Genomic DNA, 24,781 nt, shown 5'->3' on the forward strand with positions numbered 1-24,781 from the left:
ATTGCATAATATTGGTAGATTAATTGAATTTGCTATTGCCTTTGCAAGTGTTCGACTAAACACAAGTAAATCCTAGGGTATGCGTACATAGCATGCCTATGCAAACAAGAATCCTGACACCAATGTAGTAACTACATGATACAATAAAAAGGATGATGAATACATATGATACAAACCAAGTACTAGAAAAGAGGGAAGGAAGGTAATTATCATTTTTCAGCCACCAACCCGTCTAGAATGTAAGAAGCATACAACATATAAGTGAACATGATGGACTTCGTGTGTCATCAATCTACAGGAAATAAGGCCTACACGCATTTCTATTTCCCTGTTCCCCTGATGCCGAGAAGGCCATAAAGTTGAATATTGAGGTGCTGTTCTTTAATTACGCTCTCTAAAATGCAGACGATGATTAAATTATATGGCATACACTATCTCCCCACTGCTATCTACATGTTGCTCGAAGTCAGAGTCTGATTCGTCCGTGTCATCATCTATTATGTCATCAGTCAAAAACTGGTCTAAATAATAGGTCCCTGCGGCTGGTACGGTAGCTTCTGAAATTATCTGCATAATTGTATCAATGCTCTGCATAGGCTGATCTGACTCTACAAATTGCTTACCCATGATATTCTCATCCATCAAGTAAGGAGGGAGATTTTTCAGAAACCATTCATGTTTCAAAATTTCAGGAATAGTGATTCTCTGTAAAAATTATTGTACAAAGATATAAGGTTCAAATAAATCAATAAACAAACAAGAGTGGAAGTTAATCACTACCTTATACAATAAAGAGGTTTGATTTAAAATATGCAATCAGCAATTTTCCCTGCTGTATGATCAAAATTTCTTATTTTTATAGTATTGAACGTAGCAGTGCCTACAATCTTCTTATCAATGGCAGAAGTAGGAGACTTATTAGAAAATATAAATTACCTCTGCAGGGTCAAAAACAAATATCCTTGAGATGAGGTGGCCACATTCAGGAGATATTTGTATATCATCTGGAATGGAATACTGGACACCAAGAACCCTCTGCAAGGAACCAACCAAAAAAGGTTGTGCTCATGCAACCAGAGGCTTGTAAAGAAAACATGTAAATATCCTAAATATCTGATCAACCTGAATTGTCTTCCAGGAATCCCTTGGATCTGTAGGATCTTCAAAAGGATATGATCCCACTAGCATCACATATAAGGTTACTCCACATGACCATACATCCGCAATCTAATATTTAGGGCATGAGAATTTCAAAAAATCCATTAAAATACCTATATATACATATTAGTAAAATTAAAAATTGAAATGTTTGATCATAGTGAATTCCGATTTCATCACACGCTGAGACTCAAGATACATGCTTATCTGTAGGTGCTTAATTAGAAACACTGCACATTAAAAGTAAGACTATGCATACAACAACATAATCCAAGCCATTTCCCATTAGGTGAGGTTGGATACATGAATAAAAACACACCATAATTTTGCACTGTGAGTCATTATAGAAAAACTATTAACTTCTTCAGAATCAAAAGCAATCATGACTCCTAAAAATAGCTTTTGTGAAACGGTCAACAAAGAGGCTTCAAATCATATTATGTTCCTGAAGCTAAAAAATGGGAGAGAAATCACAATATCACCCAAAAATCCTAAACAGTGGTTTAGGGATAAAAATAGGTTTTTGAAGCCTATATCATAATGGTTTAAGGACAAAAAAATGCAAGAGGACTGACAATTATCTCCTGCTCTCTTATAACCAATAAAAGTAGAGATTTAAATAACTACTTTAAAGTTAAAAACTTCAATTTGTGCCAAGACATGAACAAAGCGTAGATGACAACCAGAAAAGAAGCAATATTTGTTTAGACACAAAAAGTTACCACTGAAGCTATATGACAGATATACTATTTAAAAAATTATTTAGCTCCTTATTTCTGGGTAAATCAATAAACCTCACTAGCCAACAAATTATTGCTATCAAATTATGAGAGAAATACAGAAAAAGAGCAAGACTGAAACTAAAAGTAGTTCTACCTTGCCATCATACTCTTTCTTCAGCAATACTTCTGGAGCAATATATGCTGGGGTTCCCACGGTTGAGTTAGGTTGTGAATGAAGCATTGAAGACTGCCAATAACAAAATGTATTAGACATGTATAAAATATAGCAATTTGTCGGAGCAGATTATTTAAAATAAAATAGAATACAATGGTGATCTAAACTTGACAAGTTACAAATTAGATAAAAAAAAAATTAATGTGTAGGTGTGCACATACAAGACAGAAAGAAATCCAATTGATAAACAAAAAGGATGACCTCGAAGTGTCATTGCATGCAAACGGAAGTTGAACGACAAATATTCGACAAGTTGAACGAATTGACAGGATTCTTCAGAAACTAGTAAGCCAATTTTATTAAGAACCAGAAATGGGGCCTATGATCTTTACAACCTGCACAGCATCAACTCCTAAGAAAATAAGAATTATTCTCCCTCTAAAACAAAACAAACATGCAAACTAACTTCCACCATTCCTCAATTTCCCCATGTTCACCCTACACCCCTAACCAAAATGATCACTCTTCAAATTTTCACCCTCACTAGTTTTCCTCTTATGAACATAAATTTCCAAAACCTGAGCCTTGTCATCACTTAACTTAGGATTGGCCAAATTATAAGGAATGGATCAAGCACGAACTTGTTAAGGAATTCAGATTATCAAAATTCACAATGAATAGTCATGCAGAAATTCCCCTTTCCAATAACAAAAGTTACTAAAAGAACCTTTTAGTATCTTAAGGAATTAGTTACTCAAGTAATAGAGTAGTCTATATCTGCAGAACAAAATAGCTTCATAAGAAAACTAAAGAACAAACTACTAGGGGAAGCAATTTGTGGATAGTGAAAGGTTCAATTAAATTTGTGACAAAAATCATTTTTAGGTAAATTTACTGAGCCAGAGGTTACATCCGAGTAAAATATATAAGCATGCAACTTACACCATGAAAAGCACATGACAAAGGCTTACCTTGGAATATCCAAAATCACATATCTTCAAATGGAGTGCTGGGCTTCCATCCAACAAAGTGTTTTCCAACTTCAAGTCCCGGTGACACACTTCCTTCATGAGGAGACACGTTATGATATATAAAACCAATACATCAGACATAAAGAGAGTTAACATAACACACTCTCTACTATTGGTTAACTAACGTACCCAATGTTAGAAGATTCCTCACCATGCAAGGTATGGAGGATAATTATATGCAGCCTTACCCTGGCGTGTGCAAAGAGGCTAATTCCATATTTGAACCCATGACCAATCAGTCACCAAGGCCCAACTGTTATTGCTCGCCAGGGCTCACCCTCTTCTCTTATTTGTTAAAATTTTTGAAAAATGCAGAATAATGGGAGGCATTCATTAAATATGTGAGAACCACAGATTTCTGTAATTTCAAGTAAATTTCAACCAATAGAAAAGAATGTGTTCAAAAGAGTGTGTGTCTTATATTTCTTCAGCAGACAATACTCAGAAGATTGATACATCGCCTATACTACATTCTATGTAGGTTAACTACAAATTATATCCATTAGTGAGGGAAAAAGAGATCGTTACCATTGCATGACAGTGGCTGACACCGGATATGAGTTGTTGAAAGAAGAAACGAGCCTGTGGATAACAATAGGGTAATAGTTACACAGGAAATAGATAGCTAGCACAACTTTGAGCGGACTGAAAATGTATAGCAAAAGTAAACACAATTCTTAAAGAACCTCATCCTCAGTAAAACGCCCTGCATTGCAGATTCGGGAAAATAATTCTCCTCCAGATGCAAATTCCATTACAATGGCAAGATGGGTAGGTGTTAAAATGACCTGAATAAAATTTTATTGAACATTTTCCATAAATATGACTATTCCTTCCTCTGACCATAAAAATATAGAAATGTAATTGTTATTCCAACCTCCTTAAACCCGATAATGTTAGGATGTCTTAGAGACCTGTGATTAATGATTTCTCTTTTAACATTTTGATCAATCTGCAACACAATAAATGATAGGAAAAATATCAGTCTAGTGCGTCGTCAACGTGTATCGGAACGAAACAGGCCAAAAGCATCTCACATTATCTTTGAATAAAAAGTGTGTAAGTTAGACCACCAAAAATAAATTCATTTTTCACTATTTCTTTTGTGAATGTGTAAGCCTAAAATTTAATTAAACCACGTGATCTGGACTCACCACCTGGATCAATCAAACGTTTGACTACACACCTCACGTATAAACCCTCCCTGGCACCGAAGAAGCCCACTTCACCATGTGCTGAAATTTATCATTTATCTAGAAAATGGGGTAATAAAGACAGAACTACAGACCACGTGATTGTATAAGCTTCAAGGCTAAATCATGAACCAACTATTCCTAAAGCTCAAACTATTAGGTGAAAGCAGATAAGTTCACACGTGAATGATTTTATATTTATATCTCATTCCGTAAACTCCACTATTGTCTAGTGCGCTATCAGAAAAACCAAAAACAAGTCAGACAAATCGTATGCACCAGATCCCCACTTATAACTTAAACTTTATGGCATCATTTCATCATCAAGGCAAAAAATCATCGATCAAGTCACCTTATTTCGTGCAGCGACCACTACACATCAATCAAACTTATCTGTCATCAATTAAGTCATTTTACTTCTGTCAAGAGATAATGACAAAAGCAAAAAGTTCTATTAAAAAGAAGCTAGGAAGACAAAATGAATTGTCACATTAATGATAATTGAATCACTGCTACTATAGTACAACCAATAAAAAAGTATCCGGTTTACTTGATTAGCATTTAAGTGGCTGAGCAATCCTAAACTTTCCATATTCAACTACCATGTTACCAAAATTAACTAAACAACTCGACAAAAATTAACGGCAGAAAAACAAAATAAAAGCTCAATTGAAAAATACGTCAGCATCAACATACAACCGACTCCTTCTTTAGAAAGATATGATGAGTTAACACAAACCTTTTCTCCGCGTTCTATATACTTGACGGCAACAAGCTCTTGCGTTTGCTTGTCCCTCATAAGTCTAGCAACGCCGAAATTCCCAGACCCAATATCGCGAACGAAATCGTAACGGTCGCTATCGTGCATGATCGGCATGTCCAATCCAATTCCGGTCGCCGGCCGATCCATCGGTTGAAAACAGACAGACGGATACGTCGTCGACAATGAGGGATACCCAGAAAGATTCTGCAAGCAGGCACTAACAGAGTGAGAAAGTGCAAGTGGGAAGGTGGGACAGTGACGACGACGTTTTGTGGATGCCGCACCTACGTAAGTTTCTCATTGCACACTCGTACGAAATAACAGTACACTATTTTAACAACTAAATTTCTTTCGATAATTTTTATGACATTTTTTAAGTTGTTTTAAAATATAAAAAATTAAAGTATTTATAAAATATTATCTCAAATTATTAAAAAATATTATTAAAATTTAGTTTTCAAAATATACTTTTTAATAAAATACGTCTGATTTTCTCCTTATATTTAAATTTTTTTTCTAAATTTTACTTTTCATTTTTTAATTATATATTTCAGAAGTGAAAAATAATTTTTAAATTGTGTTACATAGTATAGTGGACGACTGGTCGAGCTTCATACGTTGAGTCTCTCAATTCTCATTCTCACATCTATGAAACCATTTGGATTATTGTTATGATATTTAGAATACTTTTCAGGAATACGTGTTTTAAATTATAAGTAATGTTAATATATTTCTTAAAGATAAAATTATGATGAAGTTTCGAATTTTAAAATAAATAAATACATAAATACTTTGTATATATAGTGATTGTAGCTCAATCACTCAATAATAAATTACTAATACCTCGGTATACAAAAATTATCAAAAGTATTTTTAACGTAACTTTCATTATTAAATTTAACATATTTGTTTACCCGAACCCGATAATATGCTGCAACATGTTACTTATAATTTTACTTTAGTTTTTTAATTTAACGTTTTATGTCATTTTAATTTTAGGACTAATTTTTAATTAAGTTTGATCTTGCACATAAGTTAAAAATAATGATATAATCATTTTTTTATTTTATATTTTTTTAGTATTCTTTTATATGTTTTTATGTGGTTTTAGTTTCATTCATCTCTAATTAAGTTCATCATTTAAAACTTCACGCTTACCATCTCAAGATGTGTCGAGTTTTAGTTTTAAAGTTTAGTGTCAAATTTTAGATATTATTTTTACACTATTGTTGTTTTGATTCACCTAATTAAATGGATATGCGAAGATAACTGAAATAACGTTATTTATTTTGCTTAATAACATTAAAATTAAAAATCTAATAAAAGATCTTACATACCTAAAAAAACCCATATTCATTTCGAAAAAACTATTCGGTAACCTTGATTTCCTCCGATTCAACATGAGAAGTGAAAGGCTTAAAAGGATGGTAAAATTATTTGAGCTTCCTTTGTAACTTTTTTTTTTCTTTTTTTTTCCAAGTAAAGGTGTAACGTATACTTAAATAATTTTATTCAATCTTTCATTCTTTGTTTCGTTCGTCCGTTCAATCCTCTTGTTGTTCTCTAATGGTTCTCGTCGAGGATAGTTATATTTGTTAAAGGGTTTCGATGCTTAAGTCACCAATGATTCAATCCGTAGTAGAAAAATAATCAATACGAGGGGAAAAGTTTCAACAATACATTTTACTTTATTTATAGTTCTCTTTGTAGACCTTTGATTATGATTTATCTAATTTGGACCCAATTGTTTCTAAAACCTAATTACTAACATATTTACATAATTACGGAAGTACTTGTTTATTTATGTCACCGGACTTATCTATCACACGACTCTTGCCAAGGCGGTTGGCCAATTATTGACACGTATCTTTATAATCTCTAAAGTAACTGTCACATTGTAGTGAATATCGAGCATCGCACCTTTAACAACAGATCGATCAATCGATCGTTGACACATAAATCTTCATGATTTTCGTATTGATTGTCACGTCCAGGGCTACTCGATCATTACATCGAGAACAAAATATGTTCTACAAGCTCGTATGCCTAGGACGTTGGTCGTTCGAGTAGCTTCAAACAATCGTTGTGTTGGTTGATTGGTTACCCAATAAAGTAGTGGATAACTTTGGGTGTAGTGTTTTATAATTTCTACGATATTATACTACTCATAATTGTTCTAGAGCATTCAGCCTCGAGTGAGGTCTTTGGCTAACCGACCGGTTCAGTATCTTTGAATGGTCGACCCGTCCATACAATATAATTTTAATTAATTTAAATTTTAAAAATAAAGAATACAAAATAATTAAACATAATTTTAAACATATTAAAAAACATAAGATAATAACTTTAAACAAATTTCTTTTACTACCATACTTCACAGACTTCTTTCACATCCATGAATGATTACACAACTATCTTATCGTCTTTTATCTTGTACTTTTATTTTTCATTTTCTTATTGTCAAACCTTTTACTTCTATTATGTCACATTGTTCCTTTCCTTATATTACGAACATTATATTTTCTCTTTAACAATTTAAAGTTGTGCACCTTATAAAATGTATTGTTTCTTTAATATGGGTGACTTGGAGTTAACTAGTTTATTTTATAGGCTCAACCTAAATTTCATTTCATCATGTAAGAAAAGGTAATTTGAAATAAAATTTAATGGGTTAAATATATTTTTTACTTACTAAATTTTGCTCTAAAATTTAAATTTATTTTTGTCAAAATTTGAAACATTTTGATTTCATTTGATATCATTTATAACATTCTCACCCTAATTTCAATTTAAAAACACACTTGACATATAATTGAATTAAGATGACATATCATAAAAATTTAATATAATTAAATTAAGATGAATATATTTATTTATTTTTTAAATTTGAAGTACCATAATTTATCATCGACTTAAATCTTAGATAATAATAAATCTTAATTTCATATCAAAATTTAGGAACTAAAAATATATTTAAATAAAATTTAAATTTAAAATATACATGAATTAGGATGAAATTAGTTAAATTAATTTATATATGAATTTAGTTTTTTTATTAGATGAAAAAATAATTAATAATATTTTTATATTTGTTTCTTAAAGGTTAAATATATCGTCACTTAATTTTTATGTGGTGCTTGTAATAAATTTTAATTTAATAATTTAATAAATAATGAGGACAACGAGCACGTGTGACGCTGGCAAGTCTCAACTGCTTCCACCTTAATCCTTAACGAGTAACGAGAAATAGAGGATTTTTATATTTTATTTTCATTTTTATTTTTATTCTTTATTTATTTCTTATTTCCACTTGTGTCTCCGGGTGAGGTATTTCCTTTTTCTTTCTTTTATGCAGAGACTGAGTCTTAGGGTGAGTTACCCGCTGCAACCCAACTCGTGCATTCGAAGAAGGGTTGGTTTTGGTTTGGTAAACTTCCATCCATGGTCTCCGAATCCGAACTCATCGGCCGCCTCCGCGAGTTCCTCCGGAGTTCCGACCTCAACACCACCACCACCGCCACCGTCCGCCGCCAGTTGGAGGCTGATTTCGGTATCGATTTATCCCACCGCAAGGCATTCATTAGGGAGCAGGTCGACTTGTTCCTCCAGACCGAGCACAACCAACCGCAACAACAACCAGAACAAGACGACGACGTACCAAAAGATGAAGAAGAAGAAGATGCCCCTAATAATCCCGAGCAAAGTGAACCATCCGATTCCAAGGAAGAATCGGAAGAAGACGACGATGAAGAGGAACGAGATAAACCTAAGCATGCCAAAAATGCCAAGAAGAATAAAGGACGGTTAGTCTGTTTTTGCTTCCGATTAAAAATAAACATTGCGTGCGTTTTTCTTTCAATTCTTCATATTATCCGTGTGATGGTACATCGAATTTGATTGGGAGAGTAGATTCCCTGCCATTTGCAATCAATGGCGTCACTGCTGAATGTTAATTTTTTTGGGGTGTTTGCCCTCTTTTTTTTTTTTGGTGAAATTCGATTGTTTTGTGATGTCACATAGTCACAGGCACATGGCTTTCAGTTATTTTGAACAATTGGGGTCCACTCCCAGACTATGCTACGTTGCTCTCTGTAAAATTTGTGTGTTTTTCAAGTTAGTGACTAGGTTACTTGCCTTGCAGGTTTAAAATGAACAAAAAGTGTTCAGTTTTAGTTTTTTTATGCACTTATATGCATCTGATTCTTTGCTTTGCCTAGCAATTTAGTTTCCTTAAGCATGCTTTCCTGTGCGGTAATGCCAGTGACTGATGACTGATCAAGTTTTAACTATTTTTTGTCTCTCTGCATTTGTGAAGAGAAGTTTTCTGTCATCTGACTCGTTCTAGACAGTTGATTTAGCAACGAAAACTTGTGATTACATAATGCATGTTCCAGTCCCTCTTAATGTGTAATTAGTCACTTTTGTTTATCGTTACTATGGTTGGATCTTTGAAGTGAAATGCTGATACTTACAATTGAATGATTGCTGGCAGTATAATGGATCCAAAGGTGGCCTTAAAAGTTGTACAGTCTCCTAGTCAAATTCTTTCCGTTCCCTAATCAGTGAATTTAAAAAAAATCATAAAAACATTATTATTTTATATTACCACATTTCTTATCTCCCAATAATTTGGCCTTGTCTTTAGTCCAAAAGTAAAAAAATGTACACTTAAATTGCAGTTGTGTTTTTTGGAGTATTATCTTCAAGCAACGACTAATTTGTGTAGTACTGGAACCCCAACAACAAACTATTTCAAAAAAAAGTTTCATACAATTCTCCATAGCAAGTGTCAAGATTTTGATTGTAAGCATGATGCTACATTATACAAATACCGTCGGTATTGCTACATAAAATATGTAATACTACCTAGATGTAAATATTTTTGTGGGCAATGCCCTTAATTTAACAGCTTCTGTTTCATCTTTTGTTTCAGATCTAACAAGTTAGGTGATGAGGTAGCAAAGAAAAGAGGTGGTGGATTTTGCAAATTGTGTAGCCTGTCTCCACAACTTCAGGAATTCATGGGAGCTCCAGAAATGGCCAGGACTGAGGTATATATTCTTTCTTCTCAGTTTTTGGTGAAAAAATTGGTAGTTAAGATAGACTACTCCACTACTACCGATCAAGGTTATCTACAATTTCCTTAAAAGTGCGTTTATGATGTAATTCTGTTTCTGGCCTTATAGAGTCTATTTATAATGTTGCCCTTAGGTTGTTAAGCAAATATGGGCCTACATTAGGGAGAAAAATTTGCAAGACCCAAATAATAGACGGAATATAATTTGCGATGATCGAATGCGGGCCCTTTTTAATGTCAACTCCATCAACATGTTCCAAATGAATAAAGCGTTGTCGAAGCATATCTGGCCATTGGATTCTGATGATGGTATGCTCCTACAACCTTACCCTTTCTTAATATAATTATGTTATTTTCAATTAGGATGTTGAATGTTCTTTTAGATTGTTGTTTTTCATAGTATGTTTTAGACCAAACACTCAATCATCTTAGTTCCTCTTGTTCAAGCTTTCTTCTATAGGGTTTATTGTCAAATATTATACTCCAGACTCTTACTTCCTTGTTTCATTCATTCTGTCAATATTTTGTACATTACTAGAAAAGATCTTGTTTAAATTGCATCTCTTGATATAGTTGTCCAGGTGAAGTCCACGCCAAAGGAGAAGCAGAAGAAGCAAGAGAGAGATGATGGTATGAATAATGAACTCTTAATGTTCTGTATTATTTGTCTGTCCCATCACAGTCTCTTGGCATTTATAAACTATTTCCCCTGCATATTTTATCCCTGTTTACATGTTTTTATGTATATTTTCATTGTTCATAACATTCCTTTTTAATTTATTGAAAAAAAGAGAGAGAAATAATTTGTTAAATATCTATAGTAGAAATCATTTGGGCACACAATAACTGGATGAAGTGAATTTGTTTAGGGCAATTCACAGTATGTGGTAATAGTTTTTACTTACAGCATACTGCCTCTATGACCTACCTCTATGACAGATTCAGATGAGGAGCCAAAAAGAAAGGAAAAACGGCAGAAGGGAGCAGGGAAATCAGGTTTTCTTGCTCCTCTTCAGCTATCAGATGCCCTTGTAAACTTCCTTGGTACCGGAGAAAGTGAGTTATCAAGAACAGATGTTATAAAAAGAATGTGGGATTACATTAAAGGAAACAACCTTCAGGTTTGTCATTGTTCCAATTTGTCCTATGCCATATTTATGCATACACACACACATATATGCACGTATGCATACATTCATTCATATAAAGCCCTGATTTGTTTCCCTACATCAGTGATAATGGCTATGTGTATATAGCTCGAGAAATTGTATTCAATTCAAACTACTATACTTTTTGGTCAAATAAAAAAATATCTATCAGCTACTCCACAGCTCTTATTATAGCAATTTTAAATAGTGGACCTCAAGGAAGGCACTATTCAGATTATAACTGGTTTTTTTGTATGTAGTAATGTGACAAATCTTTCTGATGTATACAGTTCTGTTTGAAGTTAGCTTTAAACGCAGTCATAAAATATCCTAACTCCCCCACAAGCACATCCATTGGCTCTTTGACCATACCAACCTTTGACTTTACTGACAGATGCTTACGGTTCTCTTTCCATATCCGGTGACCACACCAACTTTTGAAGTTAGCTTCCAACCCCTCTTGACCGAGAAAATTGGTGCTATCTAACTTTATTACTACTCTGCTTGTGTAACTTCCTCATTATTATCCAATATATCCTTTTTCAGAGTATATTTTGTCTACCAGCTTAAAATACATTCCCATTGTATATGCTGAAAGTTGTAGGAACATAATTTGTTTGACGGGCTTGCTTGGATTGAAAATGGAACGGATGGAGGGGATGAAATTTAGTGGACTACAAATCAGCATAATGTTTAATGTTTTGTGAATCTTCACATGTTTCCTCTAAACTTACTTTTATCCTCGAATATGATGTGTCTCATTAGATTTTCAACCTTCCATAGACAGTCATTTATTATCATCTAATGTACGAACAGAAATTGTAAGAGGCTAAAAATTGAAATTAATGAAAACATTGTTCACGTTTTTTTAATTTTTGTGATTATTTTTCTTAATCATAAGTTGAGTTCATTTTTTTATATGAATTTATCCGTCATCAAACCTCCTTAAAGCTTACACTACTAATTGGTGAAAACTCGTTTTTACTGTGCACCCTTCATGCAAGAGCCCCATGGGTTTGAGCTTGAAGCAGAGTGACAATGCTGGCTACCTACCTTTAAGCTATGTGTCTGAACTTTATGTGTCTGTATTGTGTGTTGTTCACTTTTGCTGAACACCAGTTAAATTTCTGAATTCTGATTGTTTTGTCAAGGATCCTTCTAACAAGAGGCAAATAATATGTGACGAGAAGCTGAAAGAACTCTTTGATGTTGACTCCTTCAACGGCTTCACAGTTACAAAACTGCTGGCACCACATTTTATAAAGACACAGCAGTGAGTTGCTTGTACATTGTTACAGTCAAGCATGGGATGATTGGGGAATTTTGTTCATCATGTTAGTTTCTTAAGAAGGTTTCCTTTGTGTCCTGTTGGCATGCCAACAGAAGGGATAGAAATTTGTAAAATGACAGATTTTCAGTAATTTTTTCTCGAAGATTTTCATGTTGTGACCTTTTTGTTTTAAATTATCCTAGTTTTGCTACTTTGGCAGTTGAATTTTTTTGTATATTTGGTTCCTGAAGCTGCAGGGAGAATGTTGGCTTCGTATTCTACTTGACCATTTTGGCAAATATTACGAAACAATACTAATTTTATATGAAGATAGCAAAAGTAATTGCAATTCTATCGAGCTAAAATCTGGATTTTGGTTTTCTTTACTCAACCACTCAAATCCACAAGCTAGGGCAAGTTTAGTCCACTGAACTATGATTTTTAGTCCCCGTGTTTTTGTTTATGAATGACTAATGTTATGATTACTTTCGTAAAAGGAAAATTTTCCCAAAGAATAACCACTCATAGTCATAACAATTTATTTTTTTGTTTTTGTACTTTTGAAGAAAGTATAAATATGATTTATTTTTTGATGAACAAGAGTTCAATATGCATGTTTCAAATTAATATAAAATAAAATAGTGGTTTGTTTTTAAAATAAATTATAAACTATTTTATTTTTAAACGCTATGAAAGATATGTAAAATATTGTTTTCATAATCGTGGAGATTATATTCTAATTTATAGTAAAATTCTTATTACATATTTAATCATCATAAATTTTAGACTTAATTAAATTTTATGTTTATGATAAATTTGAATATTTTTAATTAGATTCTTATTACATCTTTTAGTTTGATTGAATTTTTAAACTTTTTGTGTCCTTGATGAAAATATCCTATTAAGATAAATTTAAGCATTTTTTATTGATTTTTATTTTTATTTTTAGTCTATTAAGTATTAAAGAAAAATAATTGAGTTTGGAATTTTATTTTATTTTTAACATGTTGATACGCTTGTTATTTTATTCGGTGGTCTTATTTATTTGTTTTCACATATTAAGAGATGTGAGATTAATATAGAATAATTTTATAGTTAATATAAAATAACATTACAGTTAATGCAAAATGATAAATATTTTTTATTGTTTTCGTTGAAAATATTTTTTTTTTATTAGTGATGGTAAAGAAAATAGTATTTTGGTTGATGACCATGATGTTGTAAAAACTATCGAAAAATATGCCTAATTCATATATTTTCAATTAGAACAATACAAATAATTTATTATTATACATTAACTATAAAAATAGTTTTATATTGATTAAAAAAAATACCACATTTGTTAATATATGAACATAGAGATAAGTAATAAATATACAAAAAATATAAGAAACATATTATTCAATTAAAAAAATTAAAGACTTAATCGAAAATTTTTAAATATCTAATACACTAAAAATTAAAAAAAATATATAAATACCTAAATTTGTAATAAGCTTTAAAATTAATTAAGTTTTTTTATCACCAAATTCTTTAGAATTTATTACTTGCTTTTGAAAAACTTTAGAAAGTAACTAATATGCTTTAAGAAATAAAAATAATCCAAGATTTAATTTTAAGCGAAGAGATAAATAAGACAGAAGATAAAAATGGACTTGGAATAAATTATAAAATATATTCAATATGTTAATTATTACATACAAGTACAAAAAAATGTAGGCCGTCTTAGCTCAGCTGGTAGAGCGCGTGGCTTTTAACCACGTGGTCGTGGGTTCGATTCCCACAGACGGCGAAAATGTTTTTTCTTAAATCTTATAACTTTTATTTAAATCTTATTATCTGAAATAATATTTATGCTGAGGAATTTTGTAAAACAAATGAATAATTGATTTTTATCTAAATTTTTTAGGTTATCTGTTTTATTTTTATAACAATATTTAATAATTAAAGTAATTTTAATATATATATATATATGGGTTTTTTTTAGTGAAATAATGATGCAGAAAAAAAAATCAAAAATTACAATAACTATAATTATGCAATAAATGTTTCTGCAGAGATTTAAGAGAAATGTAACAAAATGGCATAAAGAAAAAATAGCTTAACTTAATACATCCAAACTAAAAGCTTATTTTTGAATAAACATATATTCAATGTTGTTGGAGTTGTCTAACTTTAAATGATTTAAAATGGATTCAATTTTTTTTAAACTAAGTTTTTATTGTTTTTAAGATTTTCACTAATATTGCGTTTTTGGTTTCTTTTGATGGATGAACTTTTTATTTATGTCTTATATGTGATGAGTGATGAAAAAATTATTATTATATTTAAATTAATGATAATATATTTGTTTTTAACAACTTAACATTTCTCTAGTTTTTGGTTAATGTCACATTAACGTTTTGAAGATCACATAAACTATAGTAAGAGAAACCAAATTAATATTTCATTCAAAAAAAAAAATTAAAATTTTGAGAATGAATTTTTGATGATATATAATTTAAGATAGATATTTGTTAGAGTTATATTTATTTGATTGAGAGAATGAATGTAATATTAAATTAATACAAATTGATATATTTTAATGATATTAAGTTTATAAAAATAGAAGCATAATAGATTATATGTATAGGATTTTAGTAACTATTGAAATTGTGATTGAATCTATGATTAGAAATCCGGTTGATTGAATTTAGTAGTTATTTGTTTATGTAAATTAAGATTCTTGTTTATGAAGTGCAAAATAAAAAATTCCAGATAATTATATCAGCTTTCAATCATTGTGAGAATCAACTTTATAGGATTAATATAACTCTTAATATTGTATTTAGACTCTATAGAGGTTCTATGAGTGTAAAGAGTTGTAGATTGATTAAAAGTTAATAAATTGTGGTTTATATCTAATTTAAATATATAATTTAATACTATGAGATCTAGAATTTTATAAGACCTCTACAATGTCATAAATAAACGATCAATGTCTTAACATTTATATATATTTTTATTTAACTTTTGGTGACAAATCATTTGAAGCTATGAACATTATAAGGATGGTAATCTAAGTTTGTTATGATAAAATTAATGAGTATACTTATTGGTGAAAGGAAAATTTTAACTTAACTAGTAATTTAAATCAAATTGTAGATTAAAATATGAGTGTTGTAGAATTCGTTAATTGTGATGTGGTGGAAACTAAATAGGACAAATTATTAGAAATCTCACATCAACCAAGGTCAATTTATAATATATATATATATATATATATATATATATATATATATATATATAAAAGTGACTTGAAATCTCACATTTCAATTCGGTTTGGTAGAATTAAGTTAGGTTTAAAGTCTACTTTTAGCATGATATTAGAGTCATGGGTTGAGTTTATCCTAAAGAGATTTGTATATGTCTCGGTATGAGGCAGGGTATTGGAGATCTTATATCAACTAGAGATAAAACGATTTCATAGTATATAAATGAGTGCAAACCTTATCTTACAATCCGATTTTGTGAGATTGAGTCAGGCTTAAAGTACATTAGCCTATTCTAGCAAAATTTTTTGTTTATTGGATCAATTGTTTCACCCGCTATTGAACCGCTATTAGACCACTAATTAATTTATAGTCTCACACACAAAATGTATATATCTCGACGTGAGAGAGGTTGTGTTAGAAGTTTCATATCAATTAGAAATAATGTCAATTCACAATATATAAGTGGATGTTCTTGTAAACTAATTTTGTAGGATTTGGTTAGATTTGAATTTGATTCTTAATGAAACAATTGCTTAAGAGGATATTATTGTAAGTTGCACAATTATCTTGTGATGTATAGGCTAAGTAGGTAAAGTTACAATCAAAAAATTAAATTATTATTGAGACAATTGTTAAAAGTATACTTTTAAATAGAAAAAATTATATCCTAGTTACCACCTATAAGTTTAGTCGTAATAGATAAGTGTTTGACCATCGATAAGATAAGATTTTTACATTAGATTTTATGGAATAGGTAGACTAAACTATTATGACTACATCAAATTACAATTTATAGACCAACACATGAGTTAGGTGTTAATCTTTAAGGATACTCGATATAAATATTCTAGAAGATGTATTAATTCTTTAGACATTTGCAAGATAAAAAAATTGAGAGTATTGCGTGCATCTTTTATGAAATGCAGTTTATAGGAGGACAAATTTCACGTTGAGTAAAAAAATTTAACACAAGTTTGAATTTGATTCTTTATTTAAAGAGAACAAACACATACCATTTTAAGTAACCACAAATTTGTGATGTGATTGAATTAAACATATAGTACAGTGTTTGATTATAAAAGGTAAACAACTTATTATTGCTCTAACTTTTAACTATCAAACTAAAATAAATATTTACAACTACCAAAAGAAAAAACACTAAAGATACTAGTATTATTGTATGACATAATAGTTTGAGTTATTTAGAAATAATTGTGGATGAGATGGTATGATGATGTATATCCATTGTCTGTCTTACATGAAATTTGATTTAGCATCATATCTATCCGGACAAAGAATCTGTCTTATCACCGTTCACCGATGCCAAGTATTAAAATTATGAAGATTTTATTTCCTAATAAGACAATTCTAAATATGAACACGCAAAAATTATAAGTAGAAGATAATAATATAATATAAATAGGAGAAAGTGAAGGCAGAAGCAATGGCTCTCCTTCATCGTCCCCTCTGTCATCTATGAATACGAATATGGTGAAATGAATATCAGAAGAAAAAGGAAAGCTGCCATTCTCTTCCTTCTGTTTTCTCCTTACACAACATCAACTCCATCATTCTCCTATCCTTATCTCTAACATTGGATAGCTTTTCACGATTTTAATTTTTACATTTTCAATTAAGGGTTTTGAATTAGTATTTAAAAGATAAATAAACATTACATTTCTTTTGTATGTTTAATATTATAGATATTTTAAATGATTTTCTTTTTCATTTTTGACTTTTTTTTTTTATCAAGTTTTCATATTGACACAAATAATAACGCATATATAATAATTGCGCGTTTGTTTTAGCTTAATTAGATTGAAGTTGAGTTTTGAATAGTATGTGTACCTCCCATGATAATTTTAATCAACACGGATAAGATTGTCTCCTATAAAATATAGAATATCAATTATTTATAAATACACATACACATCATATTTAGAATATTATAAATTGATTATGATTTATAATGTCGTGGATGATTGATCTCATAATTCCTATGAGAGATTTATGGTTTTCAATAACCATTATTATTTTTTAAAAGGAATTAATACCCACCGTTATAAGGTAATGTTTCTTCGGATTATTTTTAAACGTTAAATTTTAATTTGTCATTTCCAAAGTTTAAGATAGTATTGGTTTTTTTATCCTTTACCTAATTTTTAATTATTTTACAGAGTCATCATAAAGGTGGAAATTACAATAACTAGTATGTATTTATCTAAATTATTAAGGATAAAACATGAAACTTCATAACTATTTTATTAAAAACAATAGTACATTTCGTAATGTACGTGCAAAATCCTTAGATGATACTTCGATCACGTGGAGAATTGGCTACAAAAATTAATTTAGAGAAGTGTCAAGAAAACACTCTCTAACACACTCTTTTGAACACATTACTTCTTATTAATAGAAATTTATTAAAAATTACAAAAAATGTGTGAATCTCGCATTTTATTTAGTAAAGATCTTGTAATTTTCTGACTAATTTCTAAGAGATTGATAATACGAGCCGATCTAATATTTTTAGACTTGCTCCATTTACATTTTCAACGCGGATTGAGAAAACTGGTCCATCCCATGTAAGTTTGTGGGCCAGTTCATTTTTTTTAAGAATAAATTCTTATGATATAGTTTTCAATGTTCAACAAATTAGAAAATTTTAAAAAGTTTACAAAATACAAAATTAAGCAAGGACTTTAGAGATTTTGACGATAAATTGATAATTCAACATTTTCATCATATTCGTACTTTGACATACACGATGTATTCTTCAAGTTTTAGCACATTCAAAAATATATAATACTTGTATTTTTCACTCATATAAGGATTCAAAATGTAAATGCAGAAGTCCAAAAGAGATTTTACCAATATACACAAATATAAGTTTTTTTTTTTCCTTTGTTTTTTTATGTGGGTCAACTCTTTCGAATCGCAGACCAGTCTGCGCGGACGACAGGCTATGTGGACCAACGAACTTAATATACCGGTCCCTCCTGCACTTTTTTGGCAGACCAGCCCACAGTCCACCAAGTCAAACCTGCATTGTCCCCCTAGTCTTTAATAAAATATAGCTAATCATAAATGTGTTATAAATAATTTATTTTTAACACTCTTCAAGTTTTTATTAAAAATCATGTTATAGCCCCATTGAAAATAAAAACTAAACAATATATTAAAAATTTAATAAAACTTCTTATTTTAAATTTCTTAATGAATGTTAAATTTTCTTTAGAAAACACTAGAAACACACAGTCTCTTTAACACATTACTTTCCGGAAAATCAAGTATAAACAAAAATTAACTTGTTTTAAATATAATTTAATATCTGCTAGAATCTATACATTTTTTTTTTCATATATCCTTCCAACATCAATAACTTTTGGTTTGCTGAAAAAAAATCAATGTTTTTTTGGAATGCTATTGTTTTTCTTATTAGTTGAAATTGATTGTAAAAATAAAAAAAAAAGTTAAATATGTCTTTGTTCTGCAAATTAAAATTATTTTCTTTTCATTTGGATTAATTTAATTTTTTAACTTCAGATATTTTGACCTAATTTAATTATCAACTTCATATACACGTGTGAATTTAATTATTTTAACAATAATTTATTAAGTTTATTTAACGTTTAATGATTTAATGTTTCAAACATATTCCTCACCTAATATTACAGTGGAAATGCGTCACACGTCACACGATGTAACTAATCTTAACAATGTTATCATGATACATATTGAAACATTAAATAAATTTAAAACTTAACAAGATTTGATTAAAAATCTAAACGCACAAATTTATAAAATTCAAAAATTAAATTATGTCAAAATTTAAAAAAGAAACTAATTTTAATTTTTACTAAAAATTAAAAGTCAACCAAATGTTTCTTTTAAAACAAAAATACAAAATCAACATAGATTCATTAAATGTATACTTAAAAGAGTGTTTTAAATACGCATATTCAATATTTGTCACTTCCAACACTTGCTAGGAAGTAGCACCCATAAAAACAATAACTTACTAAGTGAAAAAGAAAAAAAAAAAACACTAAAATGTCTTCCATGTTCTAAAGTTATTTTTCATGACTTCAGAGAAAAAGTGAGTTAATTTGAAGTTCAAGTTACCGATTTACACAGACACATTAATATTACTTGCTTCAAACAATATGCTATAAACAGACAAGTCTTTCATGGGAGATAATCTATTTGAGTTAAGAATATTATTCCATGGCAAAACATTACAGTAAAAAAAATAATAATAAAATTGGTGAGTTGTGCAGAGAGGCAGATCCTAGTAGGAATATTTTTTGAAGCAATATTTTGCATGTGAGGAATGATGAGATGCTTAGACGCTGAAACCACAGAATCGAAACTAGAAATGGAATCCCAAGTGTTGGCATCTGACGTTTGATTTGGTGGAGAAAAAATGAAATGGAAAAATGTAGAAGCCACGAATGAATGATAGTAGTGGACGAACAGAACCGCAGAAGAAGAATATCACCGTTCCGAAAAAAGTTATTCCCAGACACGTGTTGTGATCGCGTTGGAGGTGACAACCGTTTGCCAGATTCTCATTTGGAAGATACAGTAAGCACAACAAATGAAGGACCACTTTAGGTTTGGTTCGTTCATTATATCTCTCTCTATGGACAAAGAGACCCAACAAAGCAAATACCCCAATACCCCATCAATCATCATCTCGATAAACATCAAAATATGAAACGTTACAAGAATCTTGCACGTGACACACATATCATGCTGCTTTTTTCATTTTTTATTTTTTATTTTTTATTTTTGGAAATTATTATATTTGTAAAATTGTTTTTTAGGCTTTCGTGTCAATATAGAAATACTTGGTTTCTTATTTCTCCATCTAGTTTTAACTACTTTAAATGTTATTAGAAGGTAATTTATTCCTGTTTATGGTATACAAAACTTTGCACGGGTCCCACCGAATATTTCTAACAAATTTTAATTCAAACAACAAAATAAAGAGCGAGATTTTGGTCATGTAAGTCAACATCCACTCATTAAACATGTTATATCATACCATTAAAATATGCCAAAAAACATAAAGAATCGTATTTTATTTAAGGTCTAAAATCTAGGATAAAGAATGAAAAGGTGGGCTTCAACGGAACTAAGTGACTTTGGTTTAATTTAAACTTGGAGGTAACTAATCTAAAAAAAATGTTCCATATTAATCCATTAACTAATTAATAACGTTTACAATTAAGATTGATAATCATTATTCTAATATACATATACCTATAGTAAATAAATAGCTTTATTTTGAGATATTCTTACCGGTGTTTTATTATAATATAATAGTTATGTTAATAGATTTTGACAATTTCCATTAGGCGGAGCGATGAAATCAAAATAATTTTTACAAGGATTTCATATGTTAATGGAAAGGTATAAAAAAATAATGTTGAGTATTTACTAGGTCTTTTTCTTTTTCGTTAACAGTCTACATTTTAAGTTAATATTCCAATTTCAATTTGGTATAGTTAAAATGCTTTTATATATATATATATATATATATATATATATATATATATATATATATATTGCAATGAGACGACGGTTTTGTTTAAATATTTTAGTGAGATTAAGACAAAAATATTAATAAATTACTGTTCACCGGTCATTTCTAAACTATATAAAACTTTTAGACAGTTTAGAAGGTTGTAATAAAGTATTAAGTAAAATAAATATATTTAATATTTTAAAATAATTTTTTTATTACAAATAATAAAATTGATTATGTTAGATTAAAATTTATTTTAATGTTTGAAAGTTTTATTTTTCATTCAAAAGTCATGGATGGTAACAGTATGAACATGTCATATGCGTATAGTTTTTAAAATTATTTTTTAATAAATAATTATTGTAAAATCAGCTAATTATGATGTAGTAAGTTTTGTATTCAGGTTATTATAGTTAATCATCCATGAATGTTACTTCTACATTTATTATACTGAAAAGGGAAATTATATGGCTGAAGAAATTAACTTCGAACTACAATTCAAGCACACTTTTTAAAATCCACTTAAAAATACAATATATTGGTATAAAAAACATTAAGTTAAATATATTAAAAAATAAATATTTTTAATTCGTATAAAAGTATTGAGATTTGATTTGAATTATTTTAAAACTTGTTGTTTACTTTATCTAAAATAAAAAAAAAAACTTGTTATTTTTAATATTATATGACTATAATTAGTTATTAATTTTATCCTATCATTTAACAATTTCAGGTAATGACACCTTTGTCAAGCAATATTGTTTGGCAACCTAACATTTAATTTGAGAATTTTGAATATTCTTTAAAAGGATACATGTCATATGTTAAAATAGTTTTAATTACTTATATAATGTTCCATTTTTTTTATTGTATTTAAAAATTAATTTTATGTTTATTACAATTGAAATTTATAATCACTAATTTACTTCTTTCTTATAGAAAGAGAAAGCGACACTAACAAATGTGACTATTTTTTAAACGATAAGATAAGAAACACGGAGCCATTTTCAATTGTATTAATTACTAAATTTCTTTTCATGAATGAAGAAAAAAAATAATACAGTGATAAAATCCATTAAAAAAACAATTACTTTTTAGTATATATATATATATATACAAATTAATAATGAAGAATTATTAAAATTGAAGGTTAATACCAATGAAACCGTTGATCAGTTGAGGCAACATTATCTTATCTTATAGAATATGAAACGTGTGGTTACATTATACAAACACAAAAAAGAAAAGTATAATTATTGGTTTTATAATTTGTTAACATGAAAACAAGAACAACTGGTTGATTGAATGAAGTAAAAAAGGATTTTACATTTGACCAGCCACAAATTTCATTGTCCTCTCATATTTTTCGTGAGATAAATATAACCATCTCTGTAAATTTTTCTATTTTCCTAGACTGAAAAAAGTTATTGCATTACGGTTTTGAATATAAACAAAAAAAAAAACTTCAGTGATTGCTTTTGAAAATTAGTAAATTTTAATTAGTTGTATATTATTAATAAGATCATAAATGACTTTCGTTTAATTGACGCTGTACTATAATAATTTTCTTTTATTTTTTTAGACACGATGTTTTTAAGGGTGATATTAAAAAAAAAAGTTAAATATGTTTTTGTGTAGTTTCATATTTTTTGTCTCTCAAATTTAAGTGAATTTTGAAATTAGTCATTCTTCAAAACTTTATACCAATTTAGTTATTTATCTTTAAAAATACGCGAATTTAGTATTTCTTACTAATTTTTGTCAAGTTTATTTAATATTTTAAACGTATTTTATGACAATATTTGAGTTAATATTAAAGCGAAAATATGTTAAATAATATAAATAATTCAAATACTATCATGAAATGCACTTGAAATGTCATATAAATTTAAAAAATTTTGGTTAAAGAACTAAATTAATATATTTTTAAAGATGAATAATTAAATTAATCAAAATTTTTGAAAAGTTTTAACTAATTCTAAATTTTACTTGAAAGACCAAAACATATTAAAAGAAAAAATTATAACTTATTGAAGTAAAAACAAATAATTGCATTTTGAATAAGGATAATCCCGTAGAATTTAGATAATTTGGTGATTAGTTTATGAATTTTACTAGTACAAAAGGAATTTGGATCTGGAACGCCATAGAAAATAGAAAATAATCGTCAAACATTAGGTGCGGTAAAAGTAGGAGTGGCGTTATCTAAAATGGACGAACGAAATAATTTAGAAAGAAAATAGAAAATATAATGACGGAAGCGGAAAGACCAGAATACCCCTACCACTTTTGATGAATGTTGCAGATATGTGTCAGGTCAACCATACCTGACTTTTCACACACACCATAACACAACTGTGGTAGCCATCCAAACAAAGAATCTTGGTAAAAAGCATGACACAATTTCACACTGCCAATTAATTAATGATTTTTTCACATTTTCGCCGCGTTAAGTACGGAATCCAAAGATTCCCACACACTATTTTATAAATTATCTTAAAAATCATATAAAATTATTTTTCATTGATAATATATAATATTTAAATTCCAAAGGAAATTTAATACAAGATTTTTTGTTTTTACACTTAAAATTCATGAATTCTAAAAGTTGTGATTTTTAAACTATTATTAGAATTTGTTTGATAGATCATGAATACTTTTTAAATATCTATCAACTTAATATTTTTGTCAGGAACTTGGATCATTGATTACATTAAATGATTTGATAAAACTGACACTATATTTTCACTACAGTTAAAGAATTAATTAAAGAATTTATATTATCACCTCCTTGTATATATATAGAAACAAATTTTGAGAAATACCACAGAGATAACATTCCTAAAAAAACACTTCTTAAAAATGTTATTAAAAACATGTATCAACACATAGAAAACAAGTACTTCCCCCCAAATTCTAATTTTCATAAATTAAAACTTGTCTTTATAGCAAAACATTGAATAGTATTAATTATTTTTGTATATAAATATTGTGTAAACTCTATACCATTTATATGTAGTTGCACAACAATAAAATTATGCTACCTGTATTTTATAATTATTATAATATAAGGTTTATTTTAACATTAATTAAGAAGAAAAAGAACAAACATGTAATTTTTTTTAATTGATTTTATTAAATAATTATATTTGTCAATAAGTACATTGTTATCTTTATTGAGATAAATGATTAACTTGATGACAAAGTAAAAAATAAAAAAAACTAATGTTCCTTTGAAAATTATAAACACAGTCAATTATTTTTTTTAAAGATTAAAACTTCATTCATTGCAGCAAAGGAGAATAAGTTAATAATTTATAAATGAGGGTTGAAAGAAAATGAATAAAAAAAAATTAATATTGGGAGGAGGAGTAAGTAAATGAAGCAGACACGGTGGAGTTACCGAGTGGGACAAAGACGCGACGACCCGAATGCGGGCACCGAATCTTTTTGTCCT

The 24,781-nt window shown here is 29.0% G+C and overlaps 2 protein-coding genes and 1 non-coding gene across 5 annotated transcripts; 2 read left to right on the forward strand and 1 right to left on the reverse strand.

Moving 5' to 3' along the window:
• Positions 1–56: 56 nt before the first annotated feature.
• Positions 57–5,329, reverse strand: LOC114172324 (serine/threonine-protein kinase SRK2I-like). The gene is made up of 9 exons (XM_028056869.1): positions 5,019–5,329; positions 3,964–4,038; positions 3,773–3,874; positions 3,615–3,668; positions 3,027–3,119; positions 2,035–2,127; positions 1,123–1,227; positions 937–1,035; positions 57–705 (listed from the first exon to the last, which is right to left on the reverse strand). The coding sequence occupies exons 1-9, from the start codon at positions 5,187–5,189 to the stop codon at positions 418–420; spliced, it is 1,080 nt and encodes a 359-aa protein (XP_027912670.1). The 5' UTR covers positions 5,190–5,329; the 3' UTR covers positions 57–417.
• A 3,027-nt stretch (positions 5,330–8,356) lies between these two features.
• On the forward strand, positions 8,357–12,823 carry LOC114172340 (upstream activation factor subunit spp27-like). Of its 3 annotated transcripts, none has more exons than XM_028056871.1 (7): positions 8,357–8,845; positions 9,976–10,093; positions 10,254–10,428; positions 10,693–10,749; positions 11,059–11,240; positions 11,558–11,709; positions 12,419–12,503. In XM_028056871.1, the coding sequence occupies exons 1-6, from the start codon at positions 8,484–8,486 to the stop codon at positions 11,690–11,692; spliced, it is 1,029 nt and encodes a 342-aa protein (XP_027912672.1). In that variant the 5' UTR covers positions 8,357–8,483; the 3' UTR covers positions 11,693–11,709; positions 12,419–12,503. The 3 variants fall into 3 exon arrangements, with proteins under 3 accessions (XP_027912672.1, XP_027912671.1, XP_027912673.1); XM_028056870.1 differs by having other exon boundaries at positions 8,358–8,845; positions 11,662–11,709; positions 12,419–12,823; XM_028056872.1 differs by lacking the exon at positions 11,558–11,709 and having other exon boundaries at positions 8,360–8,845; positions 12,419–12,818.
• Positions 12,824–14,256: 1,433 nt separating this feature from the next.
• TRNAK-UUU lies at positions 14,257–14,329 on the forward strand. Its single transcript has one exon. It is a non-coding gene; the product is annotated as a tRNA-Lys (tRNA).
• Positions 14,330–24,781: the final 10,452 nt, after the last annotated feature.

The sequence above is a fragment of the Vigna unguiculata genome, chromosome 2 (assembly GCF_004118075.2).
Source record: "Vigna unguiculata cultivar IT97K-499-35 chromosome 2, ASM411807v1, whole genome shotgun sequence".
Classification (NCBI taxonomy): Eukaryota; Viridiplantae; Streptophyta; class Magnoliopsida; order Fabales; family Fabaceae; genus Vigna; species Vigna unguiculata.